The sequence below is a fragment of the Anastrepha obliqua genome, chromosome 1 (genome assembly GCF_027943255.1).
Source record: "Anastrepha obliqua isolate idAnaObli1 chromosome 1, idAnaObli1_1.0, whole genome shotgun sequence".
In the NCBI taxonomy this organism is placed as follows: domain Eukaryota; kingdom Metazoa; phylum Arthropoda; class Insecta; order Diptera; family Tephritidae; genus Anastrepha; species Anastrepha obliqua.
Window position 1 is genome coordinate 114,112,118 of NC_072892.1, and position 24,476 is coordinate 114,136,593.

General features: G+C 35.8%; 1 protein-coding gene across 1 annotated transcript in view; it reads left to right on the top strand.

Moving 5' to 3' along the window:
* LOC129235709 (protein serrate) overlaps positions 1–24,476 on the top strand; it is a 128,791-nt gene that overhangs the window by 66,850 nt on the left and 37,465 nt on the right. Inside the window, exons 4-5 of the mRNA XM_054869703.1 lie at positions 10,397–10,451; positions 11,830–12,145. Coding sequence (XP_054725678.1) covers positions 10,397–10,451; positions 11,830–12,145 — 371 coding nt within the window. The remainder of the gene's footprint in view (positions 1–10,396; positions 10,452–11,829; positions 12,146–24,476) is intronic.

A 24,476-nucleotide genomic window follows, 5' to 3' on the forward strand; every position in this document is an offset into this window, starting at 1 on the left:
AACAATGCTTGCTTAAGAGATGTTATGACGCTGCAGACGCTCTGAAACTTTTTGGTACTGAACAAGCGAGTGTGTGCAAAAAAAACCAAAATCGTAAATCTCTTTAATTTCAAGTGAAACATATCGCTTTAAAGTGTATTTAATTAATATATAATAAAAACAAATAAACTTTGATTGCTCTGCGCGAAAAACCTATTTTAATTTTTATGGAAAGAACCTCAGTACTTCCGAGAAACTTACACCAAGCTCGGTTTTCACACGTGCAAAAATCGAGTTTCTACGGTATATACAGTTATGCTTAATATGCTCTGAATAAATGTAAATAATTTTTTTTCTTTTTGTTTTATAAAAAGTGTACACATTTCATCAATTTTGTATTGCATGTTTCACAAAAACTTGCTGGAATATATTTTGGGTTGCCTGCTAATCACTATCCGGAAACTAAGCAGACTCCTTACAACGCTCTGCTATGTAACTACATAAACAGTGCATTATATGCAGAAAAAAGAAAAAAATGCAAGTGAGTTTTTTAACACTTTTCAATATCTTTAAAAATAATGCAAAACAATTTACATGAACCATTTCGTTAAAATTCAGTCATACAAAGCGCTCAATGCCATTTCAGTTTATTTATTTAATTGCCACTCTGAAAACTATAACAAGGTGTGATGCGTGTATGCATTTAGTTAAATCAATTTATTTATGTGATTTTCGCATGCCTTGCATTCCGTACGAGTGCGCTGAAGATTAAGAGAAACAACTGATTTCCAACCGCCACTGAACATTTGCAGTTCAGTCTCAGTCTCATTTATTTATTTACATTTAATGTTACTTTTTCGTACTTTTGTCGAATTTTTGTTTGTATTATGGGAGTGACTGAGTCTTTTCGGGCGGCACGCCTTTGGCTTGCAAATTGTATCATTAACATTTAGCATTTAACTCCGAATGTGGTTGGCACACAATCGGAATATCGTGTTTATTCGTTTAATTTCACAACAACACCCATTTAATTAAATTAAACCTTCCTTTAAACCTTTGTTTGGGTATTTTATGTGAACATTTTATGTCTCGAATTAATTGCGATTTAAATGCGTGCGATGGTAAATGGATTCTTCGATGGACAAATAATGCAATTGATGGAAAACAAGGTGCACTTAGTCATCACGCGTAGAGGGCAGAAAGAGCAGCAGTGGTGAGATGGAAAAGTAGATCATATGCCTGCGCCCGAAACTTCGTATTGCTTTTACATTTTTCCAATAATTTGAATTTCACCAGCTCATAGCTATAATTCAGGGCGGCCTGCACACTCACGCACCAACCAATCGCGTTTTAATTAAAAATGTTTAACAAAATTTGATACCCTGAAAAGGTATAAACTTTCAAATAAACCCCCTACCACACCATTATTTCTACATCAATTCGAAATCGTTTGACTACCAAAATGCAATAGTTTAACAAGCCGAATGAGATTCTAATCTTCGTTTAATTTACATTTACAACTTTGTAAATTTGCATTTCATGACCCATTCACTCGTTAAATCATTTACTCTAAGCATATTTCGAGCGAGTTGCAAGCGTTTTTCTTTTAACGCCTATATAAAGAGATTTTTTTCTACGCTTCTTTTCTGGCACATCAAATGAGGTACTAAATTGTCTGATGAGGAACATGTGTAGTTGCATACAAAAACAAAAATACATAATCATCTCTGTGTATGCATACTCGTACATAAATAAGTATAAATGTGTATGTGTGTGTAAATGCAAGTTGATGATGGCGTTACAAAAATGTGATAACAAGCCCATTCAGCCCACACAAAGATATTAAACTTTACAGCCTTTATTTCGACTAAATTCGATTAGAGTTAGGAGGAGGGAAAAAGCGGAAATTTAAGAGAAGTTATAAAACTTCTCAAACAACAATGATTTGGTACGAACAACAAAAATGATATGAATTTTTTATTCCTTTTTCGGTTGAACAAAATGTATAACAAAATGTTTGCGCATAGCAACATACATACATACATATGTATGTATATATGTGTCGTGTTTGTTAGCATTTTGACTAAAAATGCACTCGATGGCAGCGGATTGTGTGTAGCTGCTAGAGCATCAATATCATCAATGATTTATGACTTGATATATGATCTGTTGCAAAGGTAATCAAATTTTTGTGTAGTCATGACAAATGTTGACAAATCAACGGCTGATACAATTAGGCATTTCGGCGAGGTGTTGATTTTTTTAAACAACATGATAAATGGGTGTTCTTTCTTTAGATCTATACAACGCCAGAGAGGGATGTCTGTTATACGTATTGACAAAAAACAAATATTTCTGACATTTCCGATCGGTGAATTGTCAAGCAAAAACTTGAAGCCGCGCAGCGTTTATATGCAAATGCTAGAAACTTATTCACAGACTTCAGTAAAACAATATTGGAAACAAATGATCGGGTTTTCTTCAGAACAGCTATAAGCATGATTGTAATCAGTTACCGCTGCTCTTATAAAGTAAACTTTTTAATGCTATTTGTTTGCCGGAAGCATTATTTTAAATAAATATCTTTTCAAAACTAAATCCAACGCTCTTCCAGAACGTTACCATCAGTCATGAGCGCTGCCGACAAATGATTCGAAACATTTTGTTTTCCCATATATGCCACTATACAGCATTCGGCTTGGTATTGGTCCAAACCATTTTTTTTTTAAGATTGAGGCATAAGTAAAAAGGCAATTTCTCGAATTTCGAAATAGGGTCTTTGGTAAAAAACTGTTTTAAATTAATCTATGTAAATAACTAAACAAGAAAAAAATATGGTCGAGATCCACTTATTTCATCTTTTCAAATAGCAAATCACTTTTTTCGAACAGGGGCTTTTAGGGTAAAAAGATCAGACCTTCGAAAAATTATAAACCTTATATTTTAAAAACTTTTCACCCAATTTTTTAAAAAAGTATGTAGTTGTAAAGCTGACTAAACGCTCTTTTATTTGAAATGTATAGATAAATACCTTGTACAATATATAAAACCTTGGAAAAAAAAACTTTTAAAAAGAAAAAAATAATTTTTTTCCACTTTCGGATGTTTTATTAATATACAATAAAACAGAAAAAATCTTTCATAAAAAAAAACTTTACCTTAATAGATAATATGACCTTTATTGTGTTTAGGCGGTGTCGAAATCGAGGGATGGCTTCGAAAACCGGGGAGTTTACTTTTTTGCTTATGACTCAATTTTTAAAAATACCCAGAAAAAAAGTTTATTTTGCCGTATTGTGTAAGACGAGTATTTCAAAACACGCGTCTAGACGATGTTTTCAAATTAAAGAAAACGTTAAAATCTAAACTTTTAATTTTTTCAGGTTCCACTATTTTTATTCAAAATATGTATGATTTTTAACAATTATATATGAAAAATTACATCATTTGAATGCCCGCCATGAGGAATAGTACCTGAGTGTACACATAAAATCCGCCAAACTGTCGATTCATGAACGCCTAATTCCGCTACAGCAGCCATATTCTCAACAGAACGTGCAATTTTTGGACTATCAGTACTTTTTCTATCCTCGACAGAACCAGTTACTTAAAATTCTTTCACCAACTTTGACGGTCGACTCATTCTAACACTAGTTTTCACCAAAAATATCACGAATTTTTACCTTAAACATCGACTATTTTCATAATTTCAATTTTATAATAAATTTCGCAACAAATAAAAACATCTTTTTCCACAACAAAATAATACTCATAAAATTTGCTTTCATGACTGTTTTTTCTATTTGTGGCAATACTTTGATTGTGGCCCTACTGTAAGTTTTACAAGGTCCCATTGTAACAGACTTATAGCTCAGGCTTTCATCTAAAGCAAACTCAGTTGATGTCCCGTGGCTCATCTTTCAGGCATGTCGTATTGCTGTCCATATAACTTTCTCAATTCGGCATAGCGACTTGCATGGTAAATAAGTGCAATTCTTCGCCACACACAGACAAAATACTTCTAACCAGAAAAGCAAAAATAAGTCATGCAGTTAGTCTCCTGTAATTTGTTTATATTTTATTTTAATGAAAATATTGATTTTATGTAAATTTCAAGTATATCAAAACTTTGGGTGCCTAGTTATTAGGCCGGGTCGATTTGTGGGGAGGCAAAAAAATCGCCCATTGCTCTATGGAAATCATATTCTAGGGATCAAAATAAGAAACGTTGCCGAAGGAACCATACCTCTAAAACGAATTGTGATGTCCCCCTATTTGGGTCGAACTTTTTAGTTTCTTTTCTCATGTAAAGGCCAAAAATGGTGATATTTTGAAATGATTGTATGGGGAACCCCCCAGGGGAGTTCCAGGGGGTGTGCCACTGGCATGGGTGGATCGGCCATCCAAAGTTAGTGGGGGTCGGTCATACATTTGGACTCGATTGGAGCACTCTAAATAGGTCAAAGTGGGATTTTTCGTTCGACCCAAATTGGGGGACGTCAGAATTCGTTTTAGAGGTATGGTTCCTTCGGCAAAGTTTCTTATTTTGAACCCTAGAATACAATTTTCACAGAGCAATGAGCGATTTTCAAATCGACCCGCCTTAGGGCCTATATTAGGTCACCATCCACCTACTGGGTTGCCCATATTCGACGGACCCATGTGTTTTTTTTTTTAAATCAATTGAATCTTATACGGGAATAAATGCAAATCAATGCGGATAATTCGTTGTAAAGTGGTCCTGAGAACGGCAATTTTGGGATGTCCTTGGCGACGTCTCAACACTGGCCCGTGCAAGAGCAACATTCTCATCCGATCGCCTTGGTCGGTTTTGATTTGGCCTCTTTGGATTAGAAAGAGCATCACCAGTCGAAAACCTTTCGTACAAACGTTTAATGGTGTTCTTAGAAGGCGCACTTTTCACATTATTTAATTTTTTATACGCACGTTGAGTTTTCACAATTGACTTCTTTTGTTGAATGTAAATTTTAATAATTTGGGCGCGCGCGTGGCGTGTACTGTTCCATGGTCTGCTTGGATCTGCTTGGACTGACGCTTCCAACGCGGTATGTCATTAAGCGTTCTGACGTCTCTGTCAAAAGATACAGGGTTGCCAGATGGGCCCGTCGAATGCGGGCAACCTTGTATTAGTAATACCCACGGCTCAGGATAACAAGTGGAAAATATACTCAGATTATTGCATGTAGTGGTCAAAGGACCGTCATGAGCAAAAGTATACCATACGGTTTTGTAAGCGCACATGCATATCGATGAGTCCTCTACAATGTTTTCAAGTTCCCTTTAATTTGCGATCTAAATTGCAAACCTAGCACGAGTCTTCGAAATAGGAGTCAAGGCGTATATATAAGTATGTATAACATATATAAAAAAATAGTTTGTGATACAAATGAGTGTAACATTAAATGAGTCAAATGTGGTAGGTAAATATACTGAGGTGAATTTTCATTGCGTCACCTCTGGAAAATTCACTGAGTTACCGATTCCATTCAAAATATGATACATTTTTTGACCATACATAATTTTTTTTAACCAAATCCATCAAATAACAACTGAGTCTCATAATGAGTCTCTACAATTTCATAGCCTATAAGCTTTGAAAATTTCACTAAAATTGTGAAAATAGCGTTAAGGAACTAAATCTAATATCTATGACTATTGTCAAATATCTATATCGAAAGCTCTATATGTCTAAGAAATACCCGTAACTTGTTCTATTGGGGCTCATTTAATATGAAATGGAAATTTCTACGAAATTTCTGAATACAACATCGAAAAAATAATAATTTCAGATATATTATGTATCTGAGTCAATGCCTCGCATGCCAGGCAACTTTCTCTTTTGCATGTTATAATATATTTCTTTTGCATAGTAAGCATGAAGGCTGTGATATAAAAGTGTACACAACCTTAAAAAATAAGGTAAGAATCAATATCAGTCTGAAAACGCTGCAATACTTTGTTCAATATCCACCGATTACGTTCATCTGATTAGCAACGCGATACAATTTTGACTCCTTTTCTTCTCTTTTTATTTTAATTGATTTTGTATGAAAACATAGTTCATTCTACAATGAATATCATATAAATGAGAGTTTCAAACTTTGTTACAAATATATAAAATTGTAAAAAATTTCCGAAAAATTTCAAACTTTTTAATTACACTTAAAAAAAAATTAGGTATGCAGTTTGCAGCCTATTAAATTTTTAAGTAAGGCTTGCTACCCTGAAGTACCTCAAAACCTCTCCACCTTTTGATAATTTTTCTGTCTGAAGGTGTTGTGCATTTACTCCACATAAAAAAAATGTCGTATATTCATTATATGGAGAACATGAACAAGACCGCCAGCAAAAAAAAAGAAATTGTTAAAAACCAATGCGATTTTTGAGCCACTTAAAACTTGCACTTTTTTAGGCTGAAAATCAATGTGCTATAAAACTGCATACTCAAAATTTTTGTAAAAATTTTGCTTTGAAGGTTTGAAATTCTAATGAAAATTTGCCTAATTTTTATAAATCTTTTACAAAATTTAAAGCGTTCATATGTTTGATGTTATTTGTGGTAAAAAAATTGTTTTTTATGCTTTGATGTTTCATGTCCGCACTGGGCTTCGAAAAAGAAGCGCATCCGGGACTAATCATATACAAACGCACTCGGCCAGAGCGGCTGCTTCTAATCGTTATTTGCGCTCATACCTCCATAAAAACTATCTCCAAGCTAAACTCCAGAGAACTATCATGGGATCGTTGAATTTTTCCTTTAAAGAAATATGTGTATATACATACATTTGTATGTATATTTTTTAGCTTTTAGCGCTCACACAAATTTTATACTTTTTCTTACAATGTCACAATTCATTCAATTTCACTGTAGAGACATCGTGCTTAGAAAATGTTCGTATCCCACCAATAGAAAATAGTTATTCGTAAATTTTACCACGTCAAATGGTCAAACCTGACCAAATGACCCAAACTGTCAACCATAGATAGCAACTTATGCACATCCAAAAAACTCGAACTCAAGGAACTAATGAAACGTCAAATGTGCCAACGACAACAGCAAAAGTGTCACACAAACAATATCAACAGCGACAGCAACAACAGCAAAGCGCATAGCAGACAAGTGCTTGATTTATTACGCTTTCAAAAAATCACTCACCAATCAGGAGAAGAGGGGATGGCGGTAGCAGCCGAAGAGAATGCGATTGCATCAGTTGCACACATAATAAGTAATAACTTGTGCGCTAGCATAGCGAAATTCGCAAAGAAACCATAGTACGGAGGTGGGAGCTGAGGAGGTGGCGAGCGGTATGGCTTGGCGTGGCGTGTAGCCATCACTGCACATGACACGATCGTAATCGTAACTAATTTAATTGCCGATTGATGCAAACCACTTGTGGCGCGTTATGTTGCCACAATGAAGAAACGATGTCGGCACGACGACGTCAGCGACTTGCAACGTTACAACGTTGCACTTGCAACCACCTCGCTGTCGTCGTCATCGTAGCTGAAATATGAACGGAACACGCGTCCCACCGCCCAATTACACGAATCACCGGCAGTAACTTTGTTTGCATAGATAGCGTGAAGGTAGAAAATACACAACGTCTGCTAAATTAGAAGAAAAGAAAGAAATCAGAAGTTCGCCGAAGAATGGTCAAGCTCGCGCTAGCTGTTATTCTACATAAATAGTCGTGTACAGACATATGTACGAACATTATGAGCACGATCGGCAACGCAAAATTTCTCTAAGCTCTTCTACTGGCATTTTATTGTAGATTTGCAAATCCGCTCAAATCCCATTTACTTAGGATTCGCTACGTAGATCAATTTCGAAATTCGCATTCCACTTTTCTTGCCATCGCAGTGACTTTGGACGCCTCAAAAGGTAGGGAAATGAATACTCTGCCTGTCTGCCGTTGTAGAGACTTTACATTCCACCGCGGTAATCTACCTTCATATGTATTCACTGGCTGATTGTCAGCACAACTCTTCACTTTTGCACAACAATTCTGCGCTGCGTGCCTAGCCGCCAGTTTGACTGGACTTAAATGAGAGTTTCCTGGCATCCAGCTGCGCGACGTTGTTGAAATTTAATTGCTTTGGCTGTGCATAATCTTCGTGTGCAATTCGTCGTCAGCAAAGTAGATGCAGTCAACGCAGCACGCATTATGATCAGCAGTCAAACAACAGCAATAAAGCAACAACAAAAACAACATCAGCATATTAAATGCAATCGGTAATCATATTTGCTCGGATGGGAGGCGCTTTGTCAGCATATTTGTCGCGTTGCTTTCTTCGCAAGCGCTTTTCTCGTTGCAATGTGTGTCGGAAGCTAAGAGGAAGGCAAATGGTTGGGCCGGCGGCGTTAGTGGTGTTGGTTGCCGAGTTGTTGGCATTCTACAATATGACGGCGCAGGTGAAAGGCCCGTTTTACCATCAGCTAATCTCAAAGCAAACTATTTGGAAATGATCTTCTTCATCGTTATTATTATATTTTTAACAAACTCCTTTTATTTCTTGTTTATCATTATTTTCAAATTTTGGATGCCTTTTGCATGTTAGATTTTCAATCGACGCAATATATATATGCCGTAGACGAATGGGTTTGTGCGTGACTACCATTCGGAAGACGTTGGTGCGAATCTCCGCAACGAAAGAGTTTTTTCTAAAAGCGGTCGCTCCTTGGCAGACAATGCCAAGCCTCTGAGTGTATTTCTGCCATGAAAAAGTTCCTCATAAAAAATAGCTCGGCAAAGCACCTAACAGAAGTGTACGCGCCATTTATTATACAAATCTTTTTAAATGGTAGATAATTAATTTAGCTGGACATTCCAGTTCCCAAAAACGACAGATGTTTGTGTCTACTAATTCTAGTTTGCTGATATGATAACGGAAGCTACGAAGTCCGATGTAATATCGAGTGAGAGTCGTAAGCCCTCCTTATTTAAGTTTAGGAATCCATTTGATGATCTTCGGGAGAGCTGAATAAAATATTTAGTATTGCGTGAATTTTTTTTTGCATGAACAAGTTTTTCATAAAAATCATCTACAAGTACTGCTCAGATACGACCTAAAGCTCTAGGTCCCTCTAGCAACATAAACATCGGTTGAACACTTTATATTTTACTTTACTCTATAACAAAGCAGTGAGATAAAAACACTTTGACTTTGGTCTTCATACCGTTAACAGCTATTTATGTAATTTTTGTTTATTTTTCTTGCTGTTCTACGCTATTCAATTCAGCGAAAAAATTCGTGCATAGCATCTTTATGCTATCTATGCTGATGGAATCATTAAAAACAATTTAAACCTAGCTTAACATTTTATAAATTTATTTTTATATACATAGAGACGATTAATACATCTATGCAAACGGATGAAGTCAGGACAAATTTTAAAAATTTATAATAATTTTGTAGTGTCCTGCCGAGCTAATGGAGCTAATATAAGAAATATACGTACTAGTGAGAATTAAAAAAAATATTAATATAATATTTTGTGCTTAATGATTAAGCAAATAGTAAAAAATGCCTTAAGATGTTTCAAGAAAAATGTGTAAATAGTTGCAGAAGTATAGAAAGTTGTATATACCAAACAAGGCTAAAAGAGCCTATTTATCTTCGCTTTATTGTCTTTTACGCTAAAGTGTCCTTAAGAAATTGCTTCACGTGGAGCCATGCACAAATTTTGAATGAATTTTTAAGTACGTCACATGTACTAAATGTGAAAAAGTTCTATAAGTAATAGTCTTGTAAGAAACATTAGTGCCGGATTATTTTCATGCTGTCAGCCTGGTCTTACCACTTAAAGAGCCTAAACTGATATTCTAGCTTCAAAAAATACCCGAGTATCAATGACTCGCATTGAAGAAATAAAATAAAAATAAAAATTATTTTCAAAGTTTGTACTAAACACGGGACCACAGCCTATCCTTCTTAAAGTACCTACTTTCATTTGATTTTCAAAGCTTCAGTTCGCTCTGAATTCAGTGGCTCCTTTCCATTGGAATGAATTCGCTTAGACACAAATACCTATGTAAATGCCAATTAACGTCACTTACAATTGGCTACCGTTTCTGTTCAAGCAATGAAAACAGAAGGCGAAAAACTAAAGAAAATAATACCAACTTAACATTAAAAGAGTCAGGAAAAACACGAAAATGTAACTGAAACAAACAACAAATTGACAAAATAATTTAACCTCATTTAACCCAGTACAGCTAGTTGGCTACTCTTTTTATATGCATAGATATATACATACAAGACAAAAAAATGCATATATACATACATACACACAAACATTTGTAGATTAGTACATTCGCTCATTCGTACCTCATTTAGTTTAATTTCTATTTGTTTTCTGATTTTCTTGTTTTTTTTTTCATTTCACTTGCAGAAATCGTTTACGCTGATATTGCAGGCGTTGGATATGTACAACATATCGTACCCAGGTAATTATGCGGCAACTATTGAAATGCCACCAAGGCACCAGAGGCCCCCAGGTACCCACCAGGCCAGCGCTGGCGAGCGCCTGCTTGACAACACGATTAGCTTGCGAAAACAAGCGACTAAATGGTCGATCACAAGCAAGCACAAAAACAAAATTTTATATAAAACAAAAAAAAACGAAAATAAGCTTAAGTACAAAATGCTACTACAAAAGACGAAATTAAAGTTGGCGGTGTTGGTGAATGTGTGGAGGAATGGCAGCAATAAAAGCCACAAGCTATCGCCTGGGCTGGTGGTGCCGCTGGAGCTGGTGGTTACATTGGCATTGTTATTGTTGTTGTTATCATTGTGGAATTGTGGCAATGCGACGCGTCATTTGGGAGTTTTAATTAGACAACTTTACCCAGTGCGAGCGTTAGCGCTGGTGACAATTCGCCAAATGACTTAACAACAAAAATAACCACAACAAGCTGCTACTACACACAAAAACAAAAAACAAAAGCGGAATATATTACGTACTACTCTAGAAAATAACTCGACTATTGAAATACGCCAAACAAGAAAAAATAATGAAATCTTACAAAAAGTACCAAAACACACAGAAAGTTAAAAAAACTTTAAAAAAGTTTCAGGAAAAACAGAAGACTTAAGCAACGAACTGCTGACAGTTGACTCGGGACTAACACATTTTCTACATTTCATTACATTTCGTTTCAATGTTTTTTATGTATTGTGTTTTCTTTCTACTCTCTTTTTCTATGTTGCATGCGCCGTCTTGTTGTTCTTGTCGTCGCGTTGCTGCCAATGTTGTATGCCTCATTTCAATACGATTGTTTACTCGGCGGTTGGTTGGTTGGTGGTTCGACTGCTGGGCGTCTTAAACCAACGATTATTTGGGCAACAATGTACCATCGTTTGTCTCTTGTTGTCTTCTAATATGTGCTTCTGTGGCTTATTGTTGTTGTTGTTATGTTTGCAATTCTTGTTGCTTGTTGCCGTCGTTCGCCGCGTACTTCACTTGAACTTGCGCTGTCGCTGCGACCAAACCAAATGTTGATCTTCTAAACAATTCTTGCAACAACAATCGCGCGGAAATGCAAAAACAACAACACATGTCACAAACATTTGCACAACAAACTATGCGAATGGTTGTCGACAAAAAATTGCCACCATCAACGCCACCAACAAAAAAACAAATAACGAAACCAAACAAAAAAAAACGATGCAACCGAAAACCAAACGCCAAAAAACAACAACCAATACTGAAATCTAAACATTTTACTCAACTATAACCACCCCGGCAACAACAATAAAAACAAAAACAAAAACAACATACGAAAAATGTTCGCCCGTTCAACACAATGGCTCATCAAATCATAGATTCGGAGAGGTTAATTGAAGAAACATCATTTTCGGGCGTGATCTTACCATCGCCCGAATGGAAGACACTGGATCACATTGGCAAGAATGCTCGTATTACATATCGGGTCAGAGTGCAATGTTCCGCTACGTACTATAACACAACATGTACGACTTTCTGTCGGCCGCGCGACGATCAATTCGGCCACTACAATTGCGGTGCGCAGGGACAAAAAGTTTGTGTGCCCGGCTGGAAGGGCGCCACTTGTGAGGAGGCGATTTGCCGGCCCGGCTGCGACCCCAAACATGGCAAATGTGAACAACCCGGCGGCTGTGAGTAAGTATTAAATATTCGAGCGGCTACTAAGTAAAATTCATACACAACTATTTTTTTTCTTGCATATTTATTTTCTTATGTACACATACAAGCGCATAATATATGGCACATTTGAACTAAGTGAGTGTAACAGTGTAAAACTTTTATGTGAGCTCATAAGAAATTGTTAATTGTCAAACAGTTATAATTGCAACTTCTGTGCGCACTCGTAAGCGCGGTGAGTGTTGAAAGTGGGTTAGGTGATGGTGCGACGCATATTTCGCAAAGCTGTGAGGCGCCACGCAAATTATGAGCTATTGTGAGATTTCCGCATATATGCCGTACTTTGTATGTTTGCATGTAGGCGTGCTCTACTTTTAACAATATTTTCTAAGGTTAACAAATACTTAGCGAAAGAAAAATCCTATGGTAGTGCTGTGCCTCTCACTACGTCTCTAAAGAATATTAAGTTTTAGGTTATAAATAATTACATTTTTCACTCTAAAAAACACATTCTTAGAATACTATTCTAATACATAGATAAAGTACTTTCAAAGCAACAATAATCCAATGGTTTTGGCTGTCAAGTTGCAGGTGATCGACTTCTATTAACTTAAACTAATTTTAAACAACTGATTAACACCGAATCGAATCACTTTGACTGAAGAAAATCTTTATTTTAACCTTTGCGTGCTCCGTTGCTTGTATGTTTGTATACTGTAGCTGTCTAGTATCACAAGTGTCAAATATGAATGACGTAGGACGCCATTTGCAAATATTGTAAATCTTCCGATAGGGTAATTAATTTTGCGCCTATGACGATGTACTAAAATAATGTAATTTTATTAACTTTTAACATTTTGGCTGCGGTGAACCATCTGGTGGAAATGTCCATATTCCGATGCATTGAAAGTTTTCGTCTTGAAAAAGTATTACTTTTTATCCCATAATTTTGACATTAATAAATCTCGGAAACTATTCACTCAATTGACCTGAATTTTTATATGTTTTCTTTAAATGTGTGGAAATTTACAAAACGGCTATCTAACGTCTCGCCTCAGTTTTATTGATCGGTTATAGTTGCTTAAAATCTTAATTTTCATTATTATTGGTTATTGAATTTTTTGTATTTTTCCACCTCTTCTTCAAGTATTCGTATTTTTTCCTATCTCCATGTTATTTATTTCCAATACTTTCTATCTCCATATTACTTATTTTTTACATTTATTATTATTTTCTTAAATATTATCCTGCCTTCGTCTCTGTTTTTCTTCTTTTTCTTCTTCGCCCATATTGCGTGCCCTTTTGCCATCATCGAGTTATTTCTGTTTTTTCCCCTTTTCTCTTTCCCTGCATGTTTATTAAATATTATGTTCTATTCCTCTGCGTGATTCTGAATCCAATTTTTTTCCTTTTCTTTCGTTTTTTTCTTACAATTTCTTCTTCTTCTTATTTTTACATTCTTATTCCTTATTTTTACATTTCGATTTTCCTTGCTTCTTTTTAAATTTTACCTTTTTTCTTTGTACTTTTTCATAAATATAATATTGTTCCCTTATTTATCCATATTTCTGAATCCAACTTCTTCCTTATCTTTCGCGTTCTTCATACGATTTCTTCTTCCTCTTCTTTTTACATTTTCATTTCCTTTATATTTTTTGTTAAATCTTATCCTGTTTCCGTTTCTCTTCCCTCTCTTTCTCCAATTATCGCACACTTTTCCATCACCGTATTATTTCTACTTCCTTTTCCATTTTCGCTCCCTTTTTACTTTTTTTTCTCCGTTTTTTCTTTTATACTTCCAATTTCAGCTTTCTTTCGTCATTTTTATGTGTCGTAATTATTTCTACTCTTTTCCTTGTCCTCTTTCTCGTTTCTTTATTTTCGTAGTTTAATTATTATTTTCTTCTCATCGTCCTTCTTTTGTTTTGATTCTATTTATTTTTTCAAGTTCACTTCTGGCCGTGCTTTTTTTTCAGTCACATTTCCTATACTTTTCTTCGTTTTTTACCTCATTTTATATCGTTCCTACACTCCCTACAAGATTTCTGTAATTCTTCCATTTTCACCTGCATTATTATATTCTTTTAAGTACTTTTCCCCCGGTGGTCTAGAGCTCGAAAATTTAAAGTGTTTTCAGGAATTTGTTTACAATAAAAAAAAATGAAAAGCAATATTTAAATTTTTTAGCCTGTTTATACAGGGTGGGCCATATATCGTTTGCTTTTCGAACCACCTATTTTTTTAGGAATGGTAACACAAATGACATGTCAAATCTGTAAAGAATTTTCTTCAAGGTTTGACATTTACGAAATGGGACGCTATACGCTTGAACAAAATTGGGAAATATTGAAAACCTATTTCCAAAGTGGTGAGTCTTCTTCATCTTCCGCGGTTACAGTAAATGGCGAGCGTTACCGTGACATGCTTAACGAGTTTTTGTTTCCAAAAATTGAAGAGGATGACATGGAGGACATTTGGTTTCAACAGGACGGTGCAACTCGTCACACTGCCAAAGTTACACTCGAACTTTTGGCTACCGTTTTTGAATTCCGATATCAATTGGCCGCCTCGGAGCTGTGATTTAAGCCCGTTAGACTATTTTTTGTGGGGAGCCGTTAAAGACAAATGCTATGCGAACCATCCAGAGACGATTGGTGCTTTAAAACACGAAATCGAAGTTGCCATTCATGAAATTGGAGCCCAAACAATCGAAAATGTGTAAAGCCAGTCGTGGCAGTCATTTGAACGATATTATTTTTGATTCATAACTGACAATGTTCAATCTTCAAAAAAAAAAAGTTTGAAAAAATATTGATTAATTTTTTTTATAGCCGATTCAAAAAGCCAATTTTACATGGCCCACCCTATATAACTTCTTTTACATACAAAAATTAAAAAAAAAAAAATTATTTTATTTTATTGGCTGGACGATGTTGTCTATTTAGGCTCTTCTATTTATCTGAAACACAAAAACCAAAAACATTATTAATCAGTATGACTGTAGCTATGCCCCATACTGGAATAAAACAAAAATTGAAAAATGGCGCGGTTTTGAATTTGACTCTCTAAAAATAGGGGTTTTTTCAGTTTTTTCATCAAAAAAATACGAAATAATAATAGTACGGTGATAGCCATATTCAAATTATATTCAGACCGAAAATAGTAGTTTTGAAATAATTGAGTTTAAACTTTCTGACTCTGCCTGCTAAAACGGCTGCTGAATCGAAAATACTAAGAATATCCTTCCAAAAATTTTACAGTACATGTATTCTTAAAAGCCTATACTTTCGAAATATCAAAAAAAATCGAGTTTTTGAAAATTATAGACCACCGGGTCGAGCACCCTTAATATGCTTTATCATTTTCATTCCTATTATTGTTCTACCATACATTTCGTTCATTTTTCTTCGATTTGTTACATCTCTAGTTAAGTTTTTTCCACAACTAGACACGTTTTTCTATTATTTTCCAAATTTAATTTTTCAATTTTCATTGTGACTTAACCTTCTATCTAGGCATTTTTTAATAGCACTGAGCTCGGATTTCCAAATTTTTTTGGGCAAAGGTTTTTATAGGCGATCTTACTTAATTAGATCTTTCTACATTCAATGGTGTCCTCCGTTTTGTCAGATTCGCTACAATTTTCGGTGCATGAAAATGAGCCTGGGGCCACTGAAAGCAATTATAAATCATATGTTGAAATGATTCGACTTTTTGTAAAGAACTGAGGTTGTATGAAGTCCTGAAAAAAGTTCTAGCATAAGAGCTTTAAAAGTGAAAGATTTATTTACAAAAAAGTAAAAATTTAGGCAAATCTATGAAAAAAAATTAAATAAAAAACACATTAAACTGTACCGAAACATATTTTGCATCATATATTACACCTACATATACACAATAAGATTTAAATGCCATAAATTTAAATTTTGCAAGTGTGTTTTTCAATGAGCTTTCAGCGACGCGAAGGGAAATTTTCAAATACCGTTATCTCGTAAAAGAGCCAATTTGACAAAACGGAGGCTTCAGTACCATTCTAGGGTCTTTAATTAACAAGTCTTTAACTAAAAAGTCTCTAACTAAATAGGAGCACCTGTACGAATATTTGCCCAAATTTTTGAATTGTACAGTATAATTTATTTTTTATTATTTTTTAGCTGTACTCTTTCATATTTGTAACTTTTAGCATTAACTTTATTTTCCTCCTTTCAAATCTCAGATTCGTCGTATATCGCGTTATTTGTTCACCCTTTCTCCATCATCTTATAATAATCTATCTTCATCTTTTAGTTTTCTGTTTTTACTATACCCAGTCCTTTTCTGTTTTATCTCCTTCTAAAGCAACTTACATTTATTTTATTTTTGTATTTACTTTAGTTTCTCTCTTATCCCATTTTGTTCTCCCTTTTTGTACTCTTAATTATTTTTATTTATGCCCCTTTCTCTTTTATTTTCCTTTTTCTTTCTCATATCTATTTGAATTTCTATTATTTCTTTTCTTCCTTTTTCTCTTAAAATTACTTAATCTTCACCTTCATAATGGTTATGAAAACTGACCCAGAAAAAATTATAGGATTTTTTTTTTTGAAATTCCGAAATGAAATCTTAGATTATTATACTTTCTATGTAGACCACAAATAATTGCAAAGAAGTCCAATTAATTATAACCTTAGCCACAATGCACCCAGTCATCATCTGAGCTGAAAAGTAATCATTCGCCATGGCTGCGGATAACGTTGCAACGACCATTTGGCCTTTAGAGAGCTCAAAAATATTCCGCAGCCTGAAAGATGCACCCAACCTCCACGCTGTGCAATGTGAACGCATCAAAGAAGTAACGTGTCTTGAGCCGTAACTCTCAATTGAAAGTCAGTTCTTTCGCAACTCATTTTTGTTTTGCTACATATTTCGGGCAGTTGGCAAGCGAAAAGGCAGAGGCGGCGGATGGCGTTGGAAAGTACCACCAGAGCGGAATCACGTATTCTGTGTTACACTATTTTCGAGTTTGGCTACAAACGTTGAATCGTGCATGCCACACTAATAGAAAAAGTCCTAAAAAACATAGTGTAACACTGCTATTTCAACTATAGACAGTTGCAACAAGACAAATACAATTACAATTACAACCAAGCGTGTTAGGAAAAAATTTGATGCTGTCCCAACACTGCACCTACCAGTTGGCTGATGTTGATTACGATTCCTGACGTTGAGGATGAGGATGTTGTTGCTATTGCAACATTTCTCAATTTTTTATATTGCAGCATTTTGTTAGCCACAAGTGGACCACAAATGAAAAACCAAATTAAATTCGCTATTAGAGGCATTCTGCTGGAGTTGTTCGTGGATGATTTGGTTGCTGAAAAAGGCGGAAAGCTCCACCCACTTGGAGCTGACGCGCACACGAAACCGATTATTGTTACAGCAAAACATTGGCCGTAACAGCAAATGCTACGAATACAACAACAACAAGAACTAATGATACAGTACAGGCATCCAGCTGCGTTGCATTATTGCAAATCACAACCACAACAGAAAGGCCTCTGGTACACAGTCGGCCGGTAATTGAGCAGCGATTGGCGGCATTGGCAAGTCGAATAGCAAAAACAACTATAACAATATTGCAAACACGAAAGCGAATGCTAAAAACTGCGGCAATAATAACGGCGATCAACAACAATAACTATGCGCGGGAAAATTGCTGTCGATCGTCGGAACAGCAGCGACGGCAGCAGCAAATGAAATGAAATGAAATGGAACGAACAAGCAAATTTGTTTGATATTGTTAAATTTGCGCATTTGCGACAATGTAAAGGCATCGATTTAACAAACGTAAAGAGCAACGAGGCTCATCAACCCGTTGGCTGGTTGGTTGGTGCGGCATGAAAGCGTCAGCTAGCGGCAGCATCAGCACCAGCAGCAGCTGGAAGTTCGACAGCTCCTGTAGCAACCGATTCTCCGATTCAGCCCAAACTGCTGGGCGCTTACATTGATGGCCTGTTGAGATGCCCTGCGGCTGCTGTTGCCACCACTTCGAAACAGCAGCTACAACGGCAGCAAAGCAGCAGCCGATAGAAAAAAACAGTAAATAAAAATAAATCGCAAGACATCACTGCAACAACTGTAAAGCATGGGAGCAGCTAAAAATAAATCTAAAAATAAGAGCAAGGGTTTTAGAAGTATGACTATGTATATATGCATGTACTTAAAAATGCAATACAAACGCCGCACAACACACGGCAAATAGGAAAACGAAAACCACTCCGCAAATCCGCCAATTCGCCGGTGGTAATATTGTTGACGCCAATGTATGCCAACTTGTTGCTTTTATTTCGTACGAGTATTGCTGTTTCGCTTGCTGTTCTCACTGTTGTTATTGTTATTGCTGTTATTATTACATTAACGTTGCGATTTTTTCCATAACAAATTTTTTGATTATTTCTATTTCGCGGTTAATGGCCGTTTTCAGAATTTTGACAGCAATGATTTAATTTGTTGCTGTTATTGTATTAACGGTGTTTTGATATTATAATTTTTCTCCGTTTTCCTATTTTGTACTTGAGTTATTTTCAATTTACTTTCCTCTACTCACTTCATTGTTGCAATAGTGTTTCTAATCGATGTATGAAAAAGTTAATTGCTTGCGCTGTTTTCTTTATTTTTTTCTTTCTTGTAAATTTTTCATCCTCCGCACAACTTAGCAATAACGCAGATAGTTTTGGAGAAAACGGCAATATCTCTATTTGTAATAAAACCCAAATAAACTAATTAATTTTTCATAATATTTTTAGGACTTGCGTATTTGTTTGGCAAGCGGTCATTCTCATAGTAATTAAAAAAAATTGGTGGAGCTTAACTCAGAATATAACTTGGCTCATTTGATTCGATCCTATTTGGATGTAAGCTCCAAAATACAGTAGAATAATTTCCAAATTTGAAGGATCCCCATGGTTTTTACCAATTATCTTTAATCCGGGTAATATTCTTCTTCTTTCTGATTGGTCCTATACTTTACGGTCTGTGCTCAAAAGCACAGTGGATCAAATTAATGCGTTAATCAACGCCTTAAAACGCTAAAAGTATTTACGGCTTTAGTTTCTACTATGGAATGGTAGAGTTCAAATCCTATCTTATATTCCACTATTATCCAGTACAAATTGGAATATGTTATGTTTATGGATACAAGGCGGCGCATACTTTTTGGTTGTTGCATACTTTTTTACTAAATAAAATTAAAATGATTTTGAGTGATAAAAATCTTTATTTTGACCTTTACGCGCTCCACTGCTTATCTGTTTGTATACTGCAGCTGTCTAGTTAACAAGTGTAAATACGTTTGACGATGTCATTTGAAAAAAAGACCAATCTTTCGAAAGGGTAATTAATTTTGAGCCAACTTGTATGCAGGCCTTACTTAAGTCGTTTGGAATCGATTCATAAGGCGTTTATTTCGTATGCCATGCAGTCCTCAAATTTCTTCGAACCGAAAACTTCATACTTCTGGTTCTCAATCCCTCGCGAGACATAGGGATGGCATCGGGTAATAAAGTAATTCTCTCTAATTTATGCTCGATATTATTGCTGATAAAATTGATTGTCTTGCACTTTTCAGCTGAGTTAATTTTCATTTTCCCATTAGAATTTTGCGACACTTACTAAATATTTTTAGTATCGACTTAAGTTAAACTGTCTTTAGCAAGAATGCTGCATTCAAAATAACAAAAAGAAAAGTGAAATACCTCTGAACTCAGATTGTTTTCTTTCTTTTCTTTTCAAGATATGCTCTTCGTAATACTTAAATTTTTATCAGCATACATTTTTTTATTAGCATAAAGAGTTAATGTGGGGGAAACCTTGTCGATGAGTGTTGAGTAGTGCCCAATGTCAATGCCTACATATTTAAGTGATGCCTTCGTATTCCCGGCCCAGGTTGGTGCTATTCGAAGTACATAACTGCATAAAACACCAAAATGAAGAAACGGTTTTTTGTAATAGCGGTCGCCCCTCGGCAGGCAATGACAAGCCTCCGAGTGTATTTCTGCTATGAAGAAGCTCTTCATAAAAAATATTGGGCATACGGAGTCGGCTTTAAATTGTAGATACCTCCATTTGTGGAACAACAGCAAGATGCACGCCACAAATTGGAGCACACCCTGCCTTTATCTAACCTCTATTAGAGTATAAATATTTGAGCTAAAGCTTTTGATAAGAAAAAAAAAAAATAAACTTCGGGTGTATATAGAAAATAGAATTAATTTTACATGGTGACAAATGATTTTTTTATGCTAAAAAAAGGCTTTAATTTATGGGTTCGTTAAGGAGTAAATGATTTATGAAAAATTATATTTGTGGCAGCTGCATCAGCGCAAAGAAATGTTAAGGATATTGGTAATATGGGCATATATTTATGCAAGTACTTGTATTATGCTTGTATATATGTCAATACAACAAAACAAAAAACTATCCACTCCAGATGCACATAAGCAGCAAATCAACGTAATGCCTACTCCTGCGGCATTAGGCGCCACATTCTGCTTAGCAGTTATTGCCATTTCATTATGCTCCCAGCTGATGATGAGGCAAACATGCAGCGGCGACAGCGGCAAGAAAGTGTCTGCGACTGTATTGATTGTTGTTACGATTGTAAGCGGCTTGTCAGCACTGCAACTAACTCAATATGCAGCAAACGTACATAAGCATAGATAGATATGCGCATACTATACATACAGACAAATTTACTGCAGCCAGAGTTAGTCGGTCAGCGCCGATTTGTTGCACTTAAACGGCACACAGTCGTGAGTGTGGTGTTCCCTTTTTGATTGCTTGCCAAACGGCCTGCTAGCCGGCGTGCCAGACAGCTTGTGATGAGCGATGGCTGATTGCTAGTTGCTGACGTTAACGATGTTGTTGCTGGAGCATCAGCTGCAACAACAGCAACAGCAGTAACGTCCTAAAGATGCTGCAGATTTTAGAACTACACAAATGATTTTTAAATGAGTTTACACGGCGAAATTCACGGCGCATCTCTACTGTGTCATCGTGAATGCTGGAGTTGGTGGTGCTTTCGTATGTAGTTAGGTCTGGTGACTGCTTTACAAATTGGGTTTTTATTTTGTGGTCAACGCCGTATAACGGCAGTTGTTTGTTTAGTTTTTTCATCTTTTTTTAAATTAAATTTTTTTAACGACAAGTCTGAATGCCTAGCGCGATTTGTGTTGCACGTTTTCGACAACACCTTAGCGAATTTTGAATAATTGTTGTGTAAAGTTGGCAACATGAATTGGCGCTATGTCACTTATGACGGGCGGTTGCACTTCTACTCTGCTTCAGTAAAAATGCAAGCACCTTAATGGCAAATAAGAAGTGAAGTGAAATTTTTTTACGTGAAACAATTGAATGACGAATGGAGCAAACGAAATCTGTACCCACTACTCTAAATCTAACTTATCATTTGCCGTCAACCCTTTTGCGATTCAAGTTATTATTTTGGTTTCCATTCGTGACCTTTAATAGTCAGATGTGATTTGTCATTTGTCATATAAAATGGAATGGAATTTGTCCCAAATTCGTTTTTGGAAAATATGTGTTGGTGCTAATTGCCTTTCCTTTTAACATTTTATAAATTTTTTTTAAGAATTTTTATAGCTGATAATCTCCCAAAGAAAATAATTTTATCACTGCACGATACTTGGTTTTTATTTCGATATTTGGTCTTATTCTACAAGTCCGTTACGGAAAAATAGTAGCACATTAAAATTTTGACAAACCTTGGCTATTTTTCTTCTTTCTTTAATATTCACTCTTTTTCTTTTACAGTGTAGCTCCTTGTCTAAAAATTATTTAAATCCAAGTTTAAGACTTTTTGCTAATAGGTCTATTAATTAGTTCGTGCGGTTTTACAACAGATGGCGTAACTTGATTATTATTCCATCGATCCACATTTCCAAACATTCATTGGAGAGCTACTGTCGTAAGGCACAAACGTCAGTATAAGTTTTTTATTTGAAGCGTAAACAACAATATTTACCACACTTGAAAATGTCGAATTTCGTGCCAAATAATGTGTTTTTGCGGGGAATTCTTCTTCATTATTTTAATATGAAGAAAAAAGCAGCCGAAAGTCATCGTATCTTGGTGGAAGTTTATGGTGAGCATGCTCTAGCTGAGCGAACGTGCCAGAAGTGGTTTGCACGCTTTAAAAGTGGTGATTTTGGCTTGGAAGACGAAGAACGCGAGGGTGCGCCGCCAAAGTTCATGGATACCGAATTGGAGGAATTGCTCGATCAAGATCCGGCTCAAACGCAAGAAGAGGTTGCAAAAACTTTGGGAGTTGATCAATCAACCATTTCCAAACGTTTAAAAGCCATGGGAATGATCCGAAAGGTAGGCCATTGGGTGCCGTATGAATTGAAGCCAAGAGACGTTGAACGCCGTTTTATGGCATGCGAACAACTGCTTCAACGGCACAAAAGAAAGGGTTTTTTGCATCGAATTGTGACTGGCGATGAAAAGTGGGTCCATTACGACAATCCAAAACGTCGGGCAACGTATGGATACCCTGGCCATGCTTCAACATCGACGTCGGCGCAGAATATTCATGGCCTGAAGGTTATGCTGTGTATCTGGTGGGACCAGCTGGGTGTTGTGTATTATGAGCTACTGAAACCGAATGAAACGATTACGGGGGATGTCTACCGACGACAATTGATGCGTTTGAGCCGAGCACTGCGAGAAAAACGGCCGCAATACGCCGATAGACACGACAAAGTTATTTTGCAACATGACAATGCTCGGCCACATGTTGCACAAGTGGTCAAAACATACTTAGAAACGCTCAAATGGGATGTCCTACCCCACCCGCCGTATAGTCCAGACCTTGCGCCATCCGATTACTATCTCTTCCGATCGATGCAACATGGCCTGGCTGACCAGCACTTCCGTAATTACGATGAAGTCAAAAAATGGATCGATTCGTGGATTGCGGCAAAACCGACCGAATTTTTCACAAAGGGAATCCGTGAATTGCCAGAAAGATGGGAAAAAGTAGTAGTAAGCGATGGACAATACTTTGAATATTAAATTTGTAACCATTTTACGTCAATAAAGTTTCAAATTTCGAAAAAAAACCGCACGAACTTATTAATAGTCCTATTAAAATTTGAAACATTTCACAAATTTTTCATTCCAATTTCATAGTTACTATGCAAAAACTCTAGAAAGATTTTTGATGTGCAATTTTGTAGCTTTAGCAGAATAAAGAAAAAGTTTGAAGTTGTTGAAAAATCTCGTTGGTTTTTTTTCCTTAAAATTATATTCACATAAAACAAAAGTGCGTGCATTCTTTACATGGACAAAATTATATGGGAAATAATTATAAAGAATCAACGAGTTTGTAATCCACTGTAACCCTACTACTTCTTCTCTCGCCCAGCCAATCAACATATCTCGTCTAGATCGAAGAGATCGTCCAGTAGAGATATGTAAACCAAAAAGAGCTCGAGCAATGGGTTAACAGGCAGGTAAAGTAGACTTAGATTTAAATATTTTCCTTTAGACTTAAATTTAGTCATAAGACTTAAAAAATGCATAGCCCATTTCAATACAGATAATAGCTCCGAGTTATAGGCCCTAGCAGCTGGTACTCGTTCTCGTTTAATTTTAATATTATATATACTAATTATAACGAATAAATAAATAAATAATAGCTCATTTTTGCAATCCACTTATTTTCATTACACAAAAACCTCATTGTAGGAAAATATACTTTCTGTGGGCAGTACTTGTCGGAGAAGTTTTATAAGCCTAAATAAGTTGTTCTACCCCCTTGTAATACAAGTAAATATGGATGTGTTCACCTCTTACTCTGGACAATTATGCTCTTGCACTGAAAGCTTAGAATACGAAGTTAGGTTAGGTAGAATAGACAGCCCAAGAAATGGACTAAAAAGTAAATCCAATGAATCAGTAGTTATCCGGAAAACTTACGGACGTTAAATACTGCTTTGGTAAATGGTAGTTGTTTTTGGCCCTTGCGACTCTTAAGTGCTTTATGTTATATGGAAGAAAATCCTCAACATTGTATGCAAAAAAATAAGCAAAAATTTCAAAAATCAGCGCAATGTTTGATTTGTGTAACGAACTTTTTTCTTATAAATTCATTTAGAATTCGTATCTGCTAGAAACGGTGTTGAAAAAATTGGTCCCATACAAATTGTCCCGCTCTAATGTACACTTACCTTGCTCGAGTATTACCTCCATTTTATCTTCTCCCTGCCTGTTAAAAGGCGATCACAGCTAAAATAAGCTGTTGATGCCGACATACACTCAGGTATAGCGATTAATTTAGGGAATTCCT